The 23906-nt window shown below is 44.5% G+C and overlaps 1 protein-coding gene across 1 annotated transcript in view; it reads left to right on the plus strand.

Annotated features, from left to right (window-relative positions):
- Positions 1-316: 316 nt before the first annotated feature.
- The window catches only part of ext1b (exostosin glycosyltransferase 1b), a 120659-nt gene continuing 97069 nt past the window's right edge, over positions 317-23906 (plus strand). The window contains exon 1 of the mRNA XM_072370057.1: positions 317-2181. Within this exon, the coding sequence (XP_072226158.1) occupies positions 1238-2181 (944 nt within the window). The 5' untranslated portion in view covers positions 317-1237. The remainder of the gene's footprint in view (positions 2182-23906) is intronic.

A 23906-nucleotide genomic window follows, 5' to 3' on the forward strand; every position in this document is an offset into this window, starting at 1 on the left:
TTCCCAGACGTTCTGGGGAACTGAAGAAAAAGGCCCTCTTATTTATTTCGGCTTCAAAAGGTACAGATGTATTTGTGTGAAACAACTCAGTCCGAACACAACTTTTTTGCGTCAAAACTCTTTAAATGAGGGTGCTTCACTCTTAGACATTTCTCCAATCAGCTTCCATAAACTTAAAATTAGATAATTTGCACATGCGGAGGACTCCGGTTATGAATGGGTGCATTCCTAAAGTCCCGCCTCTTCCGCTCACACAGACTGACCAATCAGCGGCCTCGGTGCGCCTCGGTGGGACGTAACGTCAGCTGCCGTCGTGTCGGGATTGGAATGTTACCGTCTAACAATCGGAACAACTGAGCACTCGGTAATTGGACACTAGTATCAAGGAATCCCGTCTTTTTGAACATTTTTTCAGTTATTAACCCAGTCGGAGGTTACCGTTTTCTACCCCTCTGTAGACCGGGTAACTTCGTCTCCTGCGTGGCTACCCGCCGATGAGGTTTTTATTTTATATCCGTGCGTTTGAGTGTATGAGGGGAGGTAATAAATAAGAAGAGAAATGCAGGGATTCGTCAGGTTACAGTTGTACCGCTGAGCTGCCCCTGCTCTACGACTCGTACGCCGGTGTTTTGGATCTTCACGCGGGATCATGGAGAGGTAAAAGAGGGGAGAAAAGACGAATTGAAGCCGAGGCATTCGGGTTGGAGCGCGGTGGTCACACCGCCGGGTTTTATTCTGCCCGGTCAACGTGTTACCGAGTTGAACATCAAAACCGGGCTTTACCTTTAAGCCTGGGAGAGCCTCGGGGACCCCTGCCGCTGTTTGTCCGCGAAGAGAGTTCTCAGTCGGCTGTCGGGACAATTTTGTTTTTGAATAGCCACATACAGCCTGGCTGAATGAGGATAAGAAGAAGTACAGGCGAAAAGAGTCGCAGCATATGATTTTGTCCGAGTGAGTGAGGGCAGCGCTGATTTTATAGGTGCACCGCAGCCCCGCTGAAAGCGTTGTGAGATATGGTGAAACTCTACAGAAGAGGGGGGAAGGAACAGCGCTTCTAAAATCGCCCACATGCACTGGATCAATTGCTGGATTTGGGAACCGAATACGCAGAAGGGGGGTTGGGGATCCTTGGAAGCTGCCGGAGGATGGAGCGGTGTAACCGGGGATGGTGAGAGCCTAACTTCGGGCCACTTTACATTTCTTATTCCTGAGCAACTCGCCTCTGTTCCCAGGACACATGCAGGCCAAAAAACGCTACCTGATCCTGCTCTCCGCCGGTGCATGTCTAGTGCTTCTCTTCTACCTCGGAGGGGTTCAACTTCCAGCGGCGAGCAGGAGCCGGCATGACCGCAGCAGACATGGGTACCGGTCCGAGCAGCCCTGGCCTCACTACTCGGACCCTTTACAACCTCTCCTACCTTGGGATCAGACGGACACTGAGGAGTACAACCTGCACATATCTCCGAGGCAAAAGAGGGATGTCAACACTAGTGTTTACAAAGGTAAAAGGTGTCGCATGGATTCATGCTTTGACTTCTCTCTGTGTCAAAAAAACGGATTCAGAGTTTATGTTTATCCCCAGCAGAAGGGGGAGAAGATATCAGAGAGTTACCAAAATATTTTATCGGCCATTGAGGGCTCGAGGTTTTACACCTCAGACCCTGAACAGGCGTGTCTGTTCGTCCTAAGTCTGGACACTCTGGACCGGGACCAGCTGTCCCCTCAATACGTCCACAACCTGAAAACCAGGGTTCAGAACCTGCCTCTTTGGAACGACGGCAGGAACCATCTCATATTTAACTTGTACTCGGGGACATGGCCGGACTATACGGAAGATTTGGGCTTTGATATCGGTCAAGCCATGTTGGCCAAAGCCAGCATCAGCACTGAGAACTTCAGGCCCAACTTCGATGTGTCAATCCCCCTCTTCTCCAAGGAGCACCCGAGGACCGGGGGAGACAGGGGGTACCTCAAGTACAACTCCATCCCGCCTTTTAGAAAGTACATGCTGGTGTTCAAGGGGAAGCGCTACCTGACAGGCATCGGCTCGGACACGAGGAATGCCTTATACCACGTCCATAACGCAGAGGATGTGGTGCTGCTCACCACCTGCAAGCACGGCAAGGACTGGCAGAAGCACAAGGACGCGCGGTGTGACAAGGACAACGCAGAGTATGACAAGTAAGTTGGAGTTGGTCGATGAGAGAAAGTTTGGCTTTTTTTTTTTTTTTTTTTGTTCCCCAACTTTTACGCATTCGTGCGCAAAAAGATCTCGCCTATATACAGAAAGCGCGCTTTGCTCACAATTCAAGCAGTATGTGTGCGCGTACGTTTTTTTTTTCTCCCGCTGAGCAAAGTTAATCACTTTAAAGTTGGGATCACAATGTACATTTAGAATTACACTTGGGTGTAAAAAGTTAACAGGGTTTGCTAACTATTCACTGCGTCTAACTGACTCTTCCAAATACCCAAACGTCATGATCACTAATTCCTTTCTATTAGTTCCTTGGACATCCACTGACACCCTGCCCTCTTCGGTCCCTCCTTTCCCATAAAGGAATTCACCCAGTTCCACTCTATAGGAGCACTGCAGCCTTTTCTGGGATACGCACAGACACGTTTGATTTGCACCGTGTACTTAGTGTGAATTAAGTGGAAGTTGAACATGGGAGTTGTGCTATAAAATGATCATCTCTGCTAAAGTGACCTCCTGCCAGAACGCTGCTTCCCACACTTGAAGGTGCACAGTGTGTAGTTTATGGAGGCTGTTGTGTGTAACACCTCTGATTGAATTAAAAAATGATTTAGTGCAAATAAATCAGTCATAAAGGGTTAATTACCTCTTTAATTTGCAGGAGTTAGTGCTTTCTCTCCATGTTGCCCTCAGGGACAGTTGATTACCTCCAATTTTGGAAGTCTCGGTTTTGTCAAGGTGGTAATTAATGATTCCCCTTGGGATCAACAGCTGTAAATGCTTGGTATGTTTTAAAATAGAGGGCGGTGTTGTCTCAGGCTCAGGCAGTTGGATTACGACATGAACCCGACCGTCAGGTTCACTTCTGTGTGAGTGACATCGGTTTGATCTGCTTTTATCGGGCTGGATCCCAGCGTTTGTAAAGCCTGGATAAACTCAGGGCATGTGATAACAGTACTCGTTGTCATTGTTCTTTGTGGGTGTGTGTTTGTGTTAAGCTTAATGGAAAAGGACAACATATGGAAAGTGAACTTGCACATATTTCACTGATATCAGTCCGAAGATGAGGGGAGGGGAGCTGCAGGGAAAGACAAGAGGGGCTTTTTCACCGAACACATGTTGTGTTCAGGGGGGACATGACTTTCCTTGAACTTAAAATGAACTCAAGAACCTTCAGCTCTTCACAGACGAACTGGTAAAGTGGGAAAGAGCTCAAACAAAACCTCACAAGCACGCACTTGTCTGTCCATTCGTCACCCTTTTCCCCTGCTCCTTCTAACACGCACACTCACTCTCTCCTCTCCCTACCTCTGGATGCCTTGGGCTCCGTGTCACCTGGAGAGATGTGTCATCCATTATCTGACATTCCAGTCGTCCCTGGACAGCCCACCTCTGCTCTGCTCGTGGCTCTGTTTCCCAGCGGAACAGGCCTTGTTTTCCCAGAGGTAGCTTTGTCTCTGGAACATCTTGGTACCGTAATCAGATCATTGATCCAGCTGATGGCAGTAGTTCAGGGAAATCTGAGTCTTCTCTGCCTACTCTTTCCACCCTATTGTGTTTCACAGTTGATTTACTTTGATCAATACTACTGCCTGTTAGTCATTTCATTTCCAGCATCCGTGCTGCATTTGATTTCTGTCCCCACAAAAATTCAGGAAGTCTAATTTAATTTTCTACACAACAGGTGTACTGTTCAGCATGAAGTCTGCTTTTGGTTGTATGAAACACATTTTGCACGTCAGAATAGATTTTGCAAAATGAAACCTGTAACAAGATGGCTAAGCTGCTTTGGCAAAAAAGTGTAACCCTTAAGGTAAAGCATTTGTTTCTGTTATGAGTTTAGGAACCTACCTGTTCAAGTGTAATTAAAACGATGCCTTCCCTTTAATCAAATTTAAAACCGCTGGAGTGCCCTGACGTAGCTCTCTCAGGTAAGTGGATCTACATGCAGCAGGCCAGCTGGTGTTTGCCATCGCATCATTTCCAAAGGCTCGGGGGGGCAGGAGATGCCTTGTGGGGACGCTGTGGTGCCGACTCAGGAATGCACACATGTGTCAGAGCAGCTGTTAGCGGTTCAGTATGGTGCACTGCCAAGGCAGTGAGGGAGTAAATGCACATACCTGGGTGCTTGTTTTCTGTGCAGCTTGATGCATACTCTGAAAGGAATGTGATAAAGCACACTTTGTCCAGTTGTTTGCAATCAATCCACATTAAGCGTTAACACGCACCCAGACACACACACGTGTTCTCGGTCATTGTTACTGCTGCTCCTGCATCCAGGCTCATCTTTGCCTCTTGTCCTTTGACCCTGTTGCCTTCTGATGGAATGCTGCTCCACTAAGGAATGCAGCTGGAGATCTCGCTGGAAGTTAATATAGGTACCCGAACGGACTCCCACCCACTCGCACCGCACGCAGACACACAGGCACCACGCTCCATACGTTTATCCAATTGATTTTCTTAGCTGTAATAGCTTTCAATTGGAGTCACTCTGGTCCACTTCCATGGCCAAGCACTGATGAAAGGGCACATTCACTGCTACATTATCCTCTGAGTTTTCAGGGCTGCTGACAATAATCCTGGGAGAGGACAGTGGAAGGCTATTACTGGCTCTACAATTGAAACATTTTTATGTTGGACGGCAGTAATGCTATGCCTTGTGCTGACTAAATCTCTTTTCTTCTGAAACACTTCCTTTTTTATATGTATATACTTTTTTGTTTCTTTGCTATTTATGCCAAATCAACCGCCCCTTTAAAATGAAGAATAGCATCTATCCATTTCAGGAAGACCTCACTGCAGTTATGGATATTTAACATCCAGCCAGCGGAACAGTATTTCTGATGTGCTTATATGTAGGTCAGCATTGAATCGACTATTAGTGCTGTAAAATGTTCTTTTGACAAGCAGCTCATCCTGCAGAGATCAGAAGTATAGTTTCTCCAGTGTCACATGTTAGGCAGTCAAAGTACTTCATTATTACAGCTTAGAGTCTATTAAAGTCTGACTGCATATTTCCCTTTTTTTCTCTCTCTGTTAAGCATTTCTCTGGCTAACAACTGTGTCATCATCCCCCATTTAATACTTAACCAGCTTTGTTGACTTGTATTGACTTTTTACTTTAGCTACTTTACAGGCAACTGCCGCTCAAGGTCACCCAGGGGATTTGAGAGCTGAGAGAGTGAAAGAAGGATATGAAGAGGGGTAGAAGGAGAGATTCACAGAATGAGAATGTCAAGAGGGGATACAGGAAAAAGTGTCTGGTTTTAGATGCCTGTGTTCTAATGGGTGAGGATGGAGGAGAAGAGGATATGAGACTGAGCGGTAACAATGGGCAGAGTGTGTCTGAGTGTAAGAAGGGAGGGTCGAGAGAATTGCTCGTATAGTGTGATTTTTATTATTTTTTTCTTCTCCCCGTTAGGAGTAAATCAACCAAGCGCTGTGGCATTTTCCTTTTCACAACTGTGTCATCAGCAGAAATTTCCCCCACTTGAGAAAATCATCTCAAGAGCACGAGTGGCTGAGAGGGAGAAAGGAGGAGAGAGGCTAACCTCTCCACCTCCAGTTCTTTTCCTTTTCTTCCTCTTTCCCTCTCGCCCTTAACTGCAGTCCTTCCTTTTTCTCTCTCCCCTCCCTTCCTCCTCTCTCTTAAGACAACATGGAAACGTTGATGTGATGTTTTTGTTTTTATGACATGGCATTTGACATATTGTAACAGCTCTTCGCGGTAAGAGGCAGGAGCAGATCTTGACCTGGTGAAGACAACCAGCAGCACTTCCTCTTCACCTTATCTCAGTAAAACAGCATTATTACGAGCGGGGAATGGCAGCACTCACCTGAATGGCAGCACGGCAGCGCCGCCTGATAGTGGAGTCCTGTTGGAGATTTTTGGAGTAGCAAGCGAATAGCAAACAGTCGCGTTGCTGTTTGGCAGGAGAGGGTGTCACACTCCCCGGGTTGCCATTGTTTGTTTTTCTGTAGTCAGATTAATAAATCATGAATATTTCATGACTGCCTGCTCGCTCTTAGATAAAGTACCAAGCATGTGATGGAGAATGTTAATGATGTGGAGGATAATTAGTTTGAATGCGACGCAGTGTAATTAGGACTCTTTGATATTTTGGTGTGTGCATGTGCGTATGAGACAGATTTAAGCCTATAACTACATAAAACCTCTGTTTGTTATTTTATCTTATCAGGCTGCCTATCCATCTCAAATCCCCCTCCAACTTTCCTTATCTTTGCCTTTCTCTTTTCTCATTATCGCTGTCCTCAGTGGTGTATTTGAGTTGTAATATGCTGTGTCACTGTAATGTCTCGGCTCTCTCAGAGCTGATACTTCCTCTGAAGCTGCCAGCTCTGGTCACGCACTTTATTTACAGTCTTATAGATATTTAAGACTTATGTAGGTCTGTAACTAACAGTTATTTTTGCCTAATCATTTAACTTAATAAATGTCAAAAGGTGAAGAAAATGGCCATCGCAACATCTAATATAGTTTTTAATCTTAAACATTTTATCACAAAAGTTAAATCTATTAACTTGCACTGAAATGAGGCATAGAAAACCCTGCTCTCATTATTCTTGGCATACAAAGTACAGTCAAGACACAGATAAGAAATTAAAGTCTCCTATCTAAAGGTTACAAGCTTGTCTGAGCTTTTTATCCAACTTTTACTAATTTGCAGCTTGTCACACACACATGTGGTCAGGGTGCCATTTGAAAAAAATGCATTTCAATATGCTGGTTCCTCACTCAGAATAAAGTCGGTCGTTGTGTGATTGAGATGCAGTGAATGTGACCATTCAGTGTTTGAATGGTGGTGGTGCTGTTTGTCTAGTTCATTCGTTAAGATATGTACCTGTTTATTCTGTACTTCTTTTTGTTTTTTTTTCTGTTTTGGGTGTTTTCATTTCAATCTTGTTTCCTGACTAATCAACGGTATAAAAAATCAAATGAGCCCATGGTTTGTCAGAAAATGAGTGACACAGAGGGCTTCTGATCTAGGCTGAGCATAGAACAAGTTGTCTGCTTTATCTATTGACTTTTTTTTTAAAAATATGCTGATAAGTGAGGCTAACAGTCTTTCGTGAACCCATCCATCCATCCATCCATCAGTGGGATATTGTGTTTTCCACAGGTGGGCTGGAGGCAGCAACCAGTGACGCTGGCTCTGCCGCTCGTCCACCAGCAAATAGTCTCACAGATCTCAGAAATCTCAACTCCTAAAAGCCCAGTTCTTCAACGACTGAATGTTCAGACACCGGTGTTGATGATGCTGGAAATGAGTCTTTTCTGTGAAGCAGAAGTAGGTGAATTATTGGCTTAAAAATGTTGTGTATAGATTATCTGATTATCGACTCTTTTTCTTGTCAAATTTCTGTCAATATACCAAAAGCTAAAGTCGCTGTTAGCTACTCATCTCAGATCTGCTGAAATAGATTTCAGGTTGGATTTGCAACTTGTTTTCATCTGTGCTTGTGTGTGTGTGTGTGTGTGTGTTTAGACATGGTCCTCATATGTAGGCCTGTAAATGAAAGTGTGTGTGTGTGTTTAGACATGGTCGTCATCTGTAGGCCTGTAAATGAAAGTGTGTGTGTGTGTGCATGCATGATGGCTGAGGGTCATGACCCTGCTGTCTGTCCCCTTGCTGAATGACGAAAGCAAAGCCCTGCTCACTGACCCACATTCACTGAGGGATTACAGCCCCCCCACCCCCACCCCCAAAAAGGCAAGAGGGGAGAGAAATTGAGGGGGGTTGAGGACTCAAACTCGGCTAACACATGCACACATATGATCAGAGAGTGAAGCCCAAGTTCATCATTTAGCACCCCCTACCAGACAAGCTCCTGGCTGGGGGGGCGGGGGTTGAGAGCCTGATCGGCTGGGAGAGATAACCCCAAATAAAAATCGATGCGGATTAGAACAGCAGTGGGCTGGAACCCTGGAATCCTTTCCTCTGTGGATAGAAAAGGGCTCGTTCCACTTTGGAGAAAAAGCTGCTCCAAAGAGCCATGCCTGCAGTAATTGAAATGGGGAGGATGAATAACAAGGCATCCAAACATCTTCCCTCCCCAGGACTGTCAGGAAGTGTTTAAGAAGACTGAATTAATAAGACACACAGGCACACAATACACTCCCTTCTCCCTCATTTCTTTCAGTCATCTCTCTAACAAGTGCTGGTACAATGATGTTAAAGTTTGCGGGCAGACAGGTAAAGTGAGCAGCCGAGCAGTTTTTGGAAGGCTCTGACAGCACAGAACAGAAAAGGAACAATAGCGAGGCAAAGAACCTCATTGGGCTCTTGTGAACTCAATTAAACGAGACAGGTCTGTGACTGGCTGAGGCAAAAAGTGATGATCAGGACAGACGTGTGATTCGCTCTCATTAAATTCTCTGCTGAGGAGGGATGAGAGGAGGAGATGGCTGCTGGCTGCAGAATTCTGCATCTTCTGCGTTTTTTTCTGCGGGGGGGGCTAAGTTTAAAAAATATAAATTCTCAGCTTTCCCCTTGTGGCAATGGGAATGCTGAGATGCAGCATTCATTATTCTACTGCTCCCACTTGTATCTGCAGCAGCTTTCTGCCATAAACCTTGTGTGTTTGTGCTTCCAAAAAAACCAACTCTGAATATGCAACATTAAACTGTGGGAGCTGACAAACATTTGGCTGCAGTATCTCACTTTTTTATCAACCTACACTTTTCTGTGGTAAAAAAAACACTGTTGCTTATTTTTAAAAAGTGTTAAATGCAAAACTTATCAGATTTTTCTTTTCTCGCCAGGACTGATATCAGTTGTTCCCAGCAAATTGTTGCACATAGTATAGCAAAGAACATTAAATTACTTTTTTAATGCTCTAATAAATCTGCAGACAGGGATTACAAAGGACTCTCTGCATCTTGTAATTTAACGGTTTTCTCATTGTGAGTGCTGTGCGATTTAAATTCCATCATCCTCAACTATCAGCAGAGGTATAGCTGGTCCATCTGCAGCCAACCAAGTGCAACTCAAACATTTGTAACTGTCTGAGTTACTGAGTGCACCTACTAGGCATGTGCCTGGATCAAGTTCCATTCAGAAAATCAACCTACCAGACAGAGGCTACGGGGACATAACCAGTCATGCTGTTCAGTTCTGATCAAACAGATCACAATCAGAACTACGACTGTTTTGCATCTAACTCGAGCATCGTCACGACTGCTGTCAGAAACCAGATATTTACTTTTAGCTTTAGAAAGCCGCAAACATTTCCAGCTAAAGAGGAAAAGACTGAGAAAACCCGGAGAAGCTAGAAACGTCTTGTTTTTTTCTCTTTAAGTGGCTGTTGCTTGTTCTGCTGCAGGTTTCCGATGAAAACGCTCAACGTACCTATGAGCAACAACACTACGTGGAAGCTATATACAGAGACCACACTGACGTGACACAAATTGGATTTGAAAATCAGATTTCAGAAGTCAGAATTTTGTGGACTTCCCTGAAGAAAGTAGAAAAGAGTCACATCAACAAAAAAAAAAATTGGATTTGAGTCACTTGAATCTGATAATGTGAGTGTAGCCAATGACAACCAGGTGAAGATAAATATATGGAAGCTGTTTAAGGAGATTGTTGCTATCCACAACTCTGCAGTTTACTGTAAGCCAATGATCTGCCCGTGCACAGAAAGCTTTGCTGCAGCTGACCCTAAAGGTGGTGTAAGGGTGTAGGACTGCATGAGCCTCTGCAGAGTTCTAATGGGTTTGGCCACACAGAAAACCGTTTTATAGTTCGATTCACCATCATGTTCATCTGTTTCCAGCTTTAAAAAAATGTCCTTTGAAGATAAGGCTCAGCAACATTTAGCAGCAGCAGCCAGACAAAGAAAGCCAGATATTTGCCTCAGGAGGAGGAGACCTAAACTGAGTTAAAATGAGAGTCAACATCTGAGTTTAATTTCTGCTTGATGTCGTCATCAGTGATTCTTTTCTAACATGTTGCTGTTTAAGGTCAATGTTGGGATGCCTTGAGGAGGCAAACTTACCACAAGCTTGTTGTTTTTGTGCAAAATTCCACCTCCAAGTGAAATTTCTATGAATGAAACTGAAATGCACAAAATAAATCGGCTCTATTCAGACATTTGTGCATTTCCCTCCTGTTTGCTGATGTAAGCTGGATCAGGGTCTGACTGTAAATGTCGCTGCAGTTATACCGTTGTTTCTGCTGCTGAACTGTAGTGTGTTTCAGCACGTTTGAGGTCAGTGTGTGTGTCTCTGTTTGAAGGGGGTGGGGGTGTTGCTGGTGGTCTCATTGCCCCGGGGAATTGTCCCCTCGTGAATAACCCTGCAGTCCACGGGTTGTTGAGCTGTTTTCTCATCAATAAGGGGGCAGTGCACAGAAACTAGCTTATATCTGTGATGACTGTTGTGGACACCAGCAACACGCAACTCATAATAATAAGATGAACATTTCCTCCCAGATAAAGCGACAGAAGCATTCTGATTAGAGCAGTCCATCGGCATTGTTGATCTCACCCTTTGTGAGAGCCACGTCTCCCTCGGGGGCGTTGCAGCCGCTTTGCTGAGGAAAAGGGCGGGGGATGGTGGGGCACTAGGTAGTTTTTATGGCCTCGCAGAATGGCAGCTTTTATGGCCCTAAGAGGCCGTTCAGCAAACACCTACCAACGACACATCAATAGCACCGGGGATCGTTTGACGTCAACTTGAACACTGATCTCCTTCCTTCACAAGAACGAAAACAAACACTTAACCCCTGCGCTGGCATTCATATTTAAATAGTAATTGGCAAAAGGAGGAAATCTGAGCAAGGGCAAAGAGGAGGAGGAGGTAGCGATGTGGGGGAGTTGAAGAGGGCAATAGCTTAAAAAAGCATTATGTCACTGAAGAATGTGTGCATGGCCCAGTGTTTAAGGGGCCAAGGCTTCAGGAGAGAAAGAGGGTTTTGTTGCAGCAGATCTGGCTGCCTGGCAAGCTGATGGAAGGGCTCTTTCCCCCGTCTGCTTCATCATGCTTTATGGCTCGGGGTGACTTCCACTCTCAGGGTGTAAAAGTTGGGGCTGCCCCCAAAGGACTCCTATTGTGCCAGAGTTTGCTCTCTTTCTAGAAGCAGCGTTTGTGCCATGTTGACATCAGAGCCTTCCCATATGGTCGCCTTTTACTGCCTCGTGTTTTACTCCACTCCATCAAGCCGCTCTCTCCTACGGCTGCAGTCTCCTCTTGCTATGAGCCTCTTTTAAAGCCTGAGCGACAACTGGTAACAATGGTGCTTGCACAGCTCCAGCCATTGAAAATAGAGCTCTGCTTTGGCAGATTCCACAACACTCAACATAGGAGCAGCTAAGCTGAAACTAACAAGGAAGCAGAAAGTGGTGTTTACAAGGTTGGAACGTATTTAGTGTCACCAAGGAGAGTATAGGTGCACAGAGTGTGGATGTATGATTGACCAGAGAGAAAGTACAGAATAAACCGAAGGTTTATTGCTTATTTTCTGTTCATGCTTTGGCAGTTTGTGGTGTTTATCCATGAGCTTGGCCAGGCCTCCTTCACACAGATGTACAGTATTCATTTCTGCTATATGTGGACAGACTGAGGAAAAGGCACTCATGCATGCATTACTTTTCATTACCGTAAGCTCGTATATCAAGTAGCATTAGTACTCCACAAAGATTGAAATTTGTCCTCCGTGTCAGCTGATTTTGGAACTTTCCTCCACACTTTTTGTGGCTGTATCATATAACCATAAAATGCTTTTCCTTTCATCCGTGGCTTCTGTTGTACCGTGATGCATCCTGACTGGTGGTGTGTACCCTGCCACATTCCTGTCATAGAAGCAAGCCAAAAAAAGGAAAGAAAAATGTAAAGGAAAGGAAACTCAAGTGAATAAAGCCGGGGATTTTGTCAAGAATCCGAGCCTCTGTCTGAAATAAAGACCGAGGAGAAAAACAGAAGGATAAGACGGGGCAGAAAAGAGAGCTTCATTTTATTTGTGGAGCTGAACTGAAGTTTTAAATTCCCACGAAAGTTGTGACACGGCAGCACTTTGTTTTCAAAGTGTGTGCATCTTGTTTGCCTGCGCAGCTCACACTAGACACGGTGTTCTCTGGCTGTCTGAAGTGAGACAGGTGAGCAGCTCGAGGAGCACATTTAGATCCTTCAGCCCATGCAAGATGGGAATCCTACAGTTGGACGGAAACAGCGTGTGTTTTAGATCGATCGACCAGTTAATGCTTGGTACTGAGTGGCAAAATCGGGGTGCATGATCCATGATTTGTTGAGAGGTCATCGGGTTAAGATTTCCTGCCTGTTAACATCTGCAAATGTGGGACTGTAAAGCAAAGCGATTAAAAGCCCCATGTACTCTGTGTTCTGTTTATAATGTATTGGACTGCACAAGCGGGACGCTCACATGTGCGTGAGGTGCATCTTTCAACAATGATTTGAGCTTTGAGCCTGCTTTGAAGCTTCCATGAAAGAGCGAACAGAGTGCTATAACAGAAGAGAGCTGGAAAATCCCAGCGCTCTTATTGGTCAGTTCTGCTGGCCCAAGCAGCCCCCCCTCCCCCTTCCACATCAGTTATGCTGAAGTGTTTAATTGGATGGAAAATTTGTATGTGCCCCAGAGTGCAACATAAGTCAATGTCTTGTATAGTTGTACAGGAAATTAAACAAGTCTAAAACATCATTTGGAATATTGTTGCTTTTATTGTTTGGCCTGAAGCTGATGTCATATAATGCAAGATATATTATATACGATCAGCAATATTGATTTTATGGTAGTGACTTTAGGAACTTTTCATCACTATAACATCATTATCGTGGACACGAGCATCCACAATGACGATGTTATTGCATATCGGTTGAAAAGAATACATTGCTATCGGACTGATTTGTCTTTTGTCTTTGTCTGATTTTTAAGGAGCAAGTAACAGAAAAAAACTGTATCCACACAATATTAATACTTCATTCTCATTAGTTGTTTTAGACGAGGCAAAATCTCAGTGCTTGGTCAGGAGCTCAGATGCTAAGAGGCCCGTCCTCCCTGTCATGGGTCTGTTTGCGTTAGTTAGTGTCTGCATTTCACACACCGCACTCTCTTCTCTTATAGGTGTGGCAACTCCTGGAGATGCCACATGATTTGGGTGCACACTGAATTTCCACTGATTCCGGCCGTGGGTCACATTCTCTTGAGGTGCCTCAGACAAACGTGTGGGAGTCTGTCTGTGTAAAGGAAGGCCCTTCTGTTTGTTGGTCGGTCCAGTCTGGAGTTTGCAGAGTATCTGGTGACTGGGGAGTATTTGCTCACAGCTCAGCCAGGAATGAGAGACTTGACACGTGGAACCCCGGCTCATTTTAGTGGAAAGGCTGGACGGATGGCGCTCTTCCACAAACGTTTTTGTGTCATTAACAAAAAAACAACCGTAGTGTTGTACTATTTATATACAGAGCATGATATCATGTATAATTTCACACAGCTACGTAGCTGAGCATCTATAAATACACACATATACTCTACTGATGTTTCAAGAGCTTAGGGAAGGCATGGGATAGTATTATCAGAATAAAGCTGCTATTTATTGCTACTCTCTCTAGTAGCTGTGTTTGGCCTGGACAGTAGAAGATGACTGGACTGTCTGAGTATCTGTATAGTGTTTGCACTGGCGCCCGCAAGGGGACCGAAAGAAATCCACACAAGTATGTGTTAAGGTTTACACAGCAGTCTGAGCTGTGTGTCCCGTGGTGTGTACCGCTGCATGCATGCAGCTGGGCAGCTGTGCGTGTTCCCTTTAGCAAAGTAGTGCTGATTCAGAAGTTGGCCTTTCCATCCACACATCTTTTTTCCTGTGTTTTTCTTTCAGGCCTTCAGGCAGCCTTCCTCCTCAGCCTCCTCCATCCCCGTCCACACACACACCCGACCGGCCCTCCCACATACTGAGCAGCATCTTGTTTGGCCAGAACCTGGTGCTAACTCTAGCTGTGGAACCCCCAGAAGCTATAAAACATGAATATTGTATCGGGGAGAGAACTTCTTCATATTAAGTAGCGTGTCTGCACATGGCAGTGCAGGCCGCCTCTGGATTTGAACAATATTTTCACAAAGCTGCATGCAGGCTTCTGACTTCTTGTGGAGAAAGTCCTCTTGAATTTCAGCCAGGATCGGTGAGAGTGGAGTGATCAGACGGAGTGTGAGTGTTGAGTGCATTTACAGAGTTCACATGGTCTGAGGAGCAGAGGAGATTCATTATTCAATAAATTGCATTTAATGCGGAGTATGAAGCGAGAGCAAATGAGCCACGAAGCCGACGGCAGCTCTGGATGCTGATAAACTTTTTAGTGGAGGACACAGGGGAGGGCTTTGGGAACAGGAACAGACGGAGAGCATAGAAATAAAAAGTAGACACAGTGCTTTGCATAACCCTGTTTTGGGATGGCTGAGGGAAGCAGATCTAAGTGCTCGGTCATTACTGAGTTTGCTTTAGCTTCATCATCTCCGCCAGGACCGCTGTGTATTTTCCATTTGAAATCGTCCTCAATAAATCACGAAATCCTGCTATAGAAAAACCTTTGGAAACAGATTTTCTCATTTTATCTGTTGACTGAACCAGGTCTGTAATGCCGGCACATCACTCGCGTTCTTTTCCCTCCTTCGACCCACCGCATAAGATCTTGTGGCATAGTGCTTCCATCACACACACTCAGGTCTTTCTAAAGTAACAAAAAAAATACAATTTTAGGTTATTTTCCTCTGTGGGATTAATACGTTTAACAGGTTTTTTTCGGGGTTAAAGTGCGACCAACACAAGCTTAGAAATGATTTGGTTCTCACGGCACTAACTCACAACACTGAAAACTTGCTTTTCTGTTTTTAATCACACTTTTGTGAACAGGAAGTCAGCGTGCAAATTGGATGCTTTTACAGAAATTAAATAAATGGATAATCTTCCTATTTGTAGACAAAACTATTATTAAGCAAGAACGAAGAAGGTGCCTTTTGGTTGAACTTGTATGGGAAGTTACTGAAAAATAATCAGTTTTGGGATTTAAAACCACAAATATGGTTAATAATAATAATAATAATAATACATTTTATTTGTTAGGCGCCTTTCATGGCACTCAAGGTCGCCGTACAACAATCAGTCAATCATCTGAGAGACCGGGTGGGGGTACTGATGCATAGGAGGGCAGAGAGGTGTGGGGGGGGCGAGGTTATGGATGGCCTTAAACGTCAAGAGGAGGATTTTGAAGTTGATACGGTGTTTGATGGGAAGCCAGGGGAGTTGGTGTAGAACGGGGGTGATGTGACTGATGGATGGTGTTTTGGAGATGATCCGGGCAGCAGCGTTCTGGACCAGCTGGAGTTTATGGAGCAGCTTGATCGTTGTTACAGTTGATCAGACATGGCGTTCAGCTTATGGGAGCACCTGGGAAGTCTCTGCGCTGCGCCTGCTGCCCTCAGTACTGTGCATCTGCTGGACAGCTAAAGAGCAGAAAGAGGCTGCAATCATCTTTATTACATGTTGGAGGCTTTAGAGTTTCCCACATCGTAAAAAAAAGCTTCTTATCTGACTACTTCCTTACAGTGAGACTCATCTTTCTCTTCGCTTCACTCACAAACTAAAACGGAACTCCCTCAAAGTGCATCTTTTCATCATCTTCGCACTTGGCCCAAAGTTCCATCTTTTTGCTTCTGTTTGTAAAGTGTACAGTGAAGCGTACATTTATGTAGCTGAACTCCCGATAAAGCTGCTCTCATTCACGCCTTTCCTTCATCTTTGTACGTATACTGGGACAAACACGGTGGTCCAGTTAAAGGGTCGGGCCGACCTCCAGACAAAGCTCGACCCAGCTGTGCATGTAACCGTAGTGAATGACAGAATAGTGATTTATGATGCTGTTTTACTTTTAGATGCGTGCCAGGATGCTATTTTTATTATTGTAGAACAACGGACAATGGAGACAAAGTGGATCTCGTCCCTGCAAGATGCAAAACAAATAATGCTTCATAGGCAAAGTTCCAGGTCGTCCTTTCAGTCCTATGAGTCATTGGAGCTGTGACAGAGCCAGAGCAAAGGTTGGATTAGCTTCCACTCGTCCTGCTAATGACTTTGAAGCAGTCCGCATCACCTTCCCTCTTCAGTGACAGGGTATTAAATCTTTGATCACCACAGGGGGTGTTGCCTCAGGATGTCCCACCCCCCTACCTTTACACTTAAAAAATGAAAACAGAACAAAACTTTTATTGTCATACATATTTTATGTGCTGAACTTGCAGTGAACTCTTCAGTGTAGGTTGTACACGCTCCTGATTTGAGTGTGTTGCGTTGGGAAAGGCTGAAGCTCTTCAGCAAAGACTTTTTATTTGTTGGACTCAGCATTTTGAAGAGATTGATATGCACTACAGCAATTGCTCCGGGCGGGGCTTCAGAAATACAAGAAGTCGTCCTTTACAAGATTTCAGACGTTAAATCAAAGCAAATGCTTTGGAATCAGCTATGCTTTTCCTGAGAACACACTCCTCGGGCCAGTGCTTCATTTGTTTGGAGTGTGCAAAAGTGCTGCCAATGTGACTGAACTGACAAGGCTGTAAGTGTTGTCATTTCGAAGCTAAAAGGTGTGATGATGTTTGCACACGACTTTTAAATGGTGTTCACCTCATCTTTGCCTTTGCGTCTTCGAGCTTGTTGTCATCCTCAGACCCTTCAGCGTGGCCTCCGCCTCAGGTCAGACTTGTAGTGTAGTAACGGCACTGCCTAGTTAGCGATTGTCAGATAACATTACCAAGCATAACCTTATCGAGGCCCTGTGTGTCAGGCTGTCAGTCCTTATCAGTGTGTTATGACATGGATGGATGCACGTGTGTGTAGACGCTAAATAAACTTGGACAGAGGATGTTGCTCGCAGATGGATAAGCCTGTCTGTTGTTTGGCCACCGACAACAGGTGGAATTCATGCTCATTTACTGTTCTGTCATCATGATGTGCTGTGTTTCCTGATGAAGAGGAGCTCTGCCTGTGTGCGCCTGCATGCTGGATCACGTTGCTTCTCGCAGGGTTTGGTGCGTTTGGCAGAGTGAAAGTGAATGATTGTGAAACTGTCTCTGTGTGTAAATCAAGCCTTTTCTCTGGTGCGTTTTCTTTTTTTAAAAAGTATCATCATGGCAAACAAACTCCTGCAAACATAGTCTGAACACATTATGTTAATGGCTCAGTTAATAGCCAGCAGGAGCACATCCACCATTTATGAATCAATATGGCAGTAAGTAAGTGCATTATCAGAGGCTAGTGAGAGCATAAAAGGGCAGTGGTCTGCGTGAATGCCAGCTTTGCCATCCATCTGTGTGCTTCTGGGCAGAGACATGTTAACAAGGTCAAAGCGTGTAAAAACTCCCAAGATTTTTCCTCCATTTAGAGCTGAAACCATGAAGTGATTCACTGATTTATTGATGGACGAAAATTAGTTGGCAGTTAATTTAACAGCCAGTTAACCTTTTCTGTTTTTTTATTTAGTTTCAAACTGAATCCCACTGGGATTTGAACTGTTCATCAGACTGAAGCAGGCATCTTAAAAGTATTCTTTTTGTCTTTATAAACAATAGAGAAAACAGTGTTTTCTTCCTGCTTTCCCCTAATAATGGAATAATCATTTCAGATACCAGCTTGCAATGATGCCAGACTTTTATATAACTGGAGTATGATTATTGGTCTCTTTAACTGGCAGATATTTATATAAACTCAGGTTTTAAACATAAAGTGCACCCTTCACAAGCTTCTCCCAGAAAGCTCCATTATTTCCCAACATTGCTACGCACTGCATTGATTTAATGCTCAGTAACAAATGCACGGCGCCATTATCAGTCATTGACCTGCTGCAATGAGTCAGACAGATCCTGATGCATTTAATCTTCTTATCAGTGACGATACCGGATAACATTTTAAACAAACACTGAACTCATTGAATACAAAGCTCTCACAGTGTAATGTGGCTTATCAAAGCCTGATAATTCTCAGAGTATGATCAATTAAAGATCATGTCTTTTAATGTTAAAAGAGGTGTTCTTTCGTGCAGGTAAGGGGAGGCTTTTGAGTGGCAGTAAGTCATTTAAGTGTTCCGTTATGCTCTAAACAGGCAACTGGGGAACACGGAAACTTTAATGTCAGTTTAGTTGTTTAAAAAAAAAAGCACCAACAGTGTTTCCTCAAGCTGGAATAGCAGAGATACACATTTTCCTCTCAAAACAAGCAACCAGCATGAAAAACATTTGAATTTCTGTTCCCAAGATCTGCGACACTGGCAGCTGCAAACTATCTTTTCAAGCCACTGCGATGTGGGTGCGGTTGGAGTTCCTCCGCAGCTGAATGAATGGGTTTGCAGAGATGTGACTGGGAGGTGCGAAGTGGTGGGTCAATAGGTGTTTGTGGCCGCTGGCAGGAAGGTGAGCACGTTTAAATCACAGAATGACGAGGTGAAATGCCAAAGGAAAGAGGAAGCGCGGCTCTTTTTGTCCAAACAAAACATTTAACTGTGCGGTTAACTTTCTCACAGGAATCCACTGGTCGAGAGCTGGAAGATGAACGCAGCGAGTCGCATGTTGCATTCAGATGTACAGCGTTGATATCAACACAAAACAGTCGGTTTGGATAAACGAGGAGCATCATGCACCTTTTTAAACGTTTTTTTTCTTTTTTAACCTGGCCGTGTTCTTATTTCCATTTGTGAGAACACGGCTCACACAGAGAATCTCCCCCTGTGAAGTGGGGAGAAACAGAAGAGAAAGTTTTCCCGTGTGTCAAACGGCTCAGAGGGAATGTGCAGGAGCGTCAGACAGCGACAGACAGACTCTGTACTGGAGAAGAGTCGGACTCGGAAACGGCTCCACTATATCATGTCTCCAAAAGTAAAGGGCTGCAATACATGTGTGAAAAAAACGGCATGAGAAAGCACAGACTGTTATCAACCTTCCAATGACCCGATGCTCAGAATGTCCTTTTTGAAACCAAAAAAAAAACTGATTTTGTTGTTGGAATTCATTAATACGCCTGCATCTGTCCTTTAAAGCCGTTACTGCTTACATCTTAAGTATCTTATGTTGTTTCCAGGCCACATAACCTTCAAGGGGAGCTGAACCAGGGAACAGTTTTTACTGCATTTGTTTTTGTGGCACCAAAGTCAGGAGCAGTCAGAGCGAATGTTTATCTTTTTCAGGGTGTACCGCCGATCTGAATCTCCTATAAACTTCATCCTACTGCTAGGTAATGATTTTCTCATTAGACGTACTTGGTCAAGGTGCAGTTATGTAATGGAATGAAAAAGTCACTTAGTCAGAGAAAGCTGAGTGTCTCTGATGGTCCTGCTGCAGCCTGATGGAAGAACATTTGTGGCAGTAATTTAGCACATGGGTGCTTCCGCTGCAGGGGTTATTGTATCCGTCACGCTCGACTGCGCCCACGCCGACTACAGTTTGTGTTTTCAGGCCTGCCGGCTCCTGCATAAACTCACTGACTCCCAACAATGGACCTCAAAATGCACCAGAAAGAGAGTTTGGTGACGGCTGGGGGGAAAAGGGTGAGATTAACGAGTAAGAATGTGAGTCTAAGCAAGAGACGGGGGGTAGAATGAAGCCGGAGAGGGAAAAACAACACAAACTCCCCATCAACCCTTGACCCGAGCATGACCAAAAGCACGTGAAGTTCAGGGAAAATTAAAGTGAAGATGCAAAGAAACGGCTGTGGTATTTTAAAATGATCTGAGGAACAAAGACAGGAAAACGGTTTGAGAAGGAGATAAATGGTGCGCTCAGATTGCAGCTGGTGTCAAGCTGGAGTGAGGCAGACCACAGGATGCCTGCCAGCACAACATAAACGGAGAGTATGTGTGTTACGAACCCCAGCAGACCGCAGTGGCCCGGCCTCCTCCTGACCCAAACGCAGACGGACTCTGTGGGTCCATAAATGTGCATGTATGCACACGCGTGTTTGTTTAAAACCACAACACAGCACAGGCAAACAGCTGCTTTGGTCAGTGTGGTCAGCGTTAACCTCCGCTGTGCCCAGACCTCATTTAACATCGCATTTTCTGTCTCTGGGGTGTTCTCTGACTCCAGCCAGACACCTCTGCTCTGCCCATATTAATTAAGAGTTTCTCAGGAGAGTGCTGTTGATACGAAGGTCCTATTGTATGAGCAGCATTGTGAGGTAATGAAGAACCGCACTAGTGCCCTCAGCAAGGGCAAAGGAAGTAAAACAAGTGGAATTATTGAGTAGGAACAAGTGATACAAGCTGGTTTTAACAGCTAGTATCTGATATAGTTCTGGTTTTGGAGCAGCTCAAGAACTACAAAGGCAATTTTGACTGAAATCTGTGTAAAGCTTGGTTTGACATATAACTTTTGAATTTTAAGAAGCAGCAAGCTGCTTAACTTAATCAGTAGCAACCCTCTGAATATAGACCTCAGTCTAAGTAAGGCATGGCCTTCACGAGCAGATGGGATGACAGATAGAATAACCCGTTCATGTTTCTGTTTACATGTCACAGAGCGTAGCCAGATTAAGGACTCATGCCCATCAAGGCGCCTCCTAATGCAATTACAATGTTTGCTTTATTTCAAAGCCTCAATCATATCCATGTCCTTTACAACACTGAGCTTTAGCTTACTCGGGTTTCTCCCTCGACCCAAAAGGATGTTTTTTTTTTCTTCACCGCAGCCTTCCTGTTCTCATCTTAATTCTGCCAGAGCCAGGTTGCCAGATCTTTTGACAGAAACAAGAAACCCAGTCCATGAAAACAAGCCCAAAACAAGCGAATGTCCGTAAAAAAAACAAAACAGTTTTGCTCATAATAAGTCGACCGGTAACTCTGGAGCCTTCAGCTTGTATTGGAAAGCATTCCTCACCTCTGATGTGTCGCACGATGCCAGGAAAACTTCAGTAGAACATAACATAGTGATTAAGGCCCTAAAATGTCTTCATAATATGATTGATATCTTCATACTCTACAGAGCTCAATTTGATCTATGTTTTTTTCTGCATATGACCACTCTCTGGGTAAAGTGATCATAAAATGCTGTTTGTGTGGCAGTTTTATTCAGAGGAAGGTCTTAACTGGGTAATCAGAGTATTAGGTGCATGCAGAGTAGACTCCAAGTGACCCATCCTGGCAAAAACCCAACCATGTCATGAACATTTACATGATCAAGCAGCTTAAAATCTTTGTGTCTGTAAACAACACTGAAAAGAATCCAGTGTAAACATTTAGATGGTTTTGGGATCCTTTTTAGTTGAATGATGACGATGATGTATTTGAATCTGTTTTCTGTTTAGTCATGATTAGAGTGTATAATAATTTGATTCTTTATATTAAACTTTTCATTTAAAATGGCTTTTATCCAGGCACAGGATGCTGCATCCTCAAATAGGCACATTAACTGCATGATTTTATTTAGTTATGCCAAGATGCCTGTCTAAATAATGGAAAACAAAGTCAGTTTATTTTTCATGCTTCCCCCGACGTGTTGGCTTTTAGCCTCTTATCCCTCCATCAGCACTCGCTTTCTGGGCAGGAGAAGCAGGCGGTCTGAGTGAACAGTGGTGCCAGGGAAAAATTAGCAGCCATCTCGAGGGGAAACTCGAGGTGTGGACTTTGCCCTGATTGTTTAGCATTTCAAAGGATGTCCGCTGAGAAAGGAAATGATGTGAGTGGAGGGATGGTGCGACTGGAGAGAGACGGTGAAACAGACTGGGAGAAATGGGAGCCTGCCACATCAAGAGCCCTGACTCTGTCCCAGAGTTGGAGCTCTCTCGTATTGATTAGTTATGCCATGTCACTGCCATTGTTCCTCGCTTGTTCTGGAATCCATCTGCTCCAGCCTCTGGTAGACAAGTCTTGGACTTTGCATCCCCTCTGTCTCGCTCAAGAAGCTTAGTTGGCTAAAGTTGCCAAATGACTTGAGGGTGGTGGGGTAAAAGAAAGGAGCTGAAAAGTGAGACTGTGGTGCTTTTTTTCCCTCTCCTGATTCCCCTCCTCTCCCTCCTGCACTCACACAATCCCTCCTGCCTTCGTTACCACCCGGCATTTCCCAGCACTAACCCTGTTCGCAGGCCTGTCACTCACTGCGCCGGAAAATCCGACTTTCTCTGCAGACAGGGATCAAAGCTCAGAGCTCAGCCCAGCCGACGTACGAGAAGTCACATTCTTGGGATTTCTGCTGATCCGCAGAGACCTGCCTCGCTGCCTGGCAGAAGAAGCACGGTGCGGTCAATGCTGTTTTTCTCACATTTTGCCTTTTGTCTCCCTTTTCAGATCTCTGTAAATCACACTGGCACACCTTAGTGATTTCAAGTGAATGTAGAGCGGTGTGTGTCCACTGAGGGATTACCCCCCCACACACACAGAGGATCACACATGGAGAGTGTAGGGATGAACTGAACTTACCTTGACCTCTTTAGTGAGGTAGGCAGGGGAACTTAGTGGCCTACAAAAAGAGTGCTGTAGGAAAAATGAATGAGAGGATCTCGGTCAAGTGTGATCTAAGGGGAGGACTGATGAACGCAGATCCATGAGGGAGAGCTGTCTCCTCTCTTCTCTTTCCACAGCCTCTGTTGGGTCCAAAGCAAGCGGCATTCCTCCAGGGGAGGACAGCTAGAGTGAGGTTTCCGAGAATGAGAGTGCGCAAACCATGTTGAAAATACCAGCAAGATCTTCTTTTGAGACGTTACTGCATCACTGAGGCGTCTTACTTGAGTCTTAAGTTTACTTTAGAGGTTTGGTTTTAAAAACTCTGCTTCGAAAGACTCACCAATAAGCAGCCAAGAGGCAGCTTTTTCTAACTTGCTGAACTTTCATTCGGAACTTTTTCCCCTGTCTCACAGAGTTCTTTTCAAACTGTCAAGCCACACATTTGAATAAAAAAAAAGAAAAGGCGGAAAAATAAATGAAAATGAGCTGTCATCCGTTTGATTGAAAAGAACGCAGCTCCAACAGGAAAACATGACCTCTTTAGGAGTGTTTATTTGTCATGTTTTCCAAATACAAAAAGGCTCAAATCTTCCATGCTGGCAAAGCGGTAGTTAATGGCCCACAACAAAAAATTTGGATGATCAGAGGGAGCGAAAGAGGAGGAGAAAGGAGACTGATGACAAAGAGATAAAAGGAGATAAACTGCACAGAGACAGAAACACAAACCCGAGGCTGACGAGGTTTCATTTTCTAACATATATCTGCATGTATCCGAGGCTTTTATCCATTTAAAGCTCCATGTCAAAAATCAATTTGTTGAATGGTTATCAGATTCAGTTATCGATCCAACTGCAAGCAGCTGTGGGCTCAGTGTAATGGAGTCAGTGGTTTCCTGATGTTCAGTGCAGGAGATGAGGAATGGTTATGGTATTCTTAGTCCTATTTAACATCGGCGTGTGTGTGTCTTGGTGACAAACTGTCCTTTTTGCTGAGTGTAATTTTTTTTGATGAAACGATTTAAGTTTCCTCGATCCATGAGCCGCGGGGAAATATCTCCCTTCTGTTTTTAATCTTATTTTTCTCATCCACAGCATGACATCCCGAAATAGACCTGGACAAAACAGTCTGCTTGCTAACTGCATGAGTCAGAGATAGAGAGAGGGGAGAGAGCCAGACAGCAGAGAGATGGAAAGGATGGAGCGGGGATGCAGCAGGAGAACCTGAAGGCAGGAAAGTGAAGGGCAAGCAGAACAGAAAGAATTTGACCCA

The sequence above is a fragment of the Leuresthes tenuis genome, unplaced genomic scaffold (assembly GCF_036924035.1).
Source record: "Leuresthes tenuis unplaced genomic scaffold, fLeuTen1.0.hap1 SCAF_18, whole genome shotgun sequence".
In the NCBI taxonomy this organism is placed as follows: domain Eukaryota; kingdom Metazoa; phylum Chordata; class Actinopteri; order Atheriniformes; family Atherinopsidae; genus Leuresthes; species Leuresthes tenuis.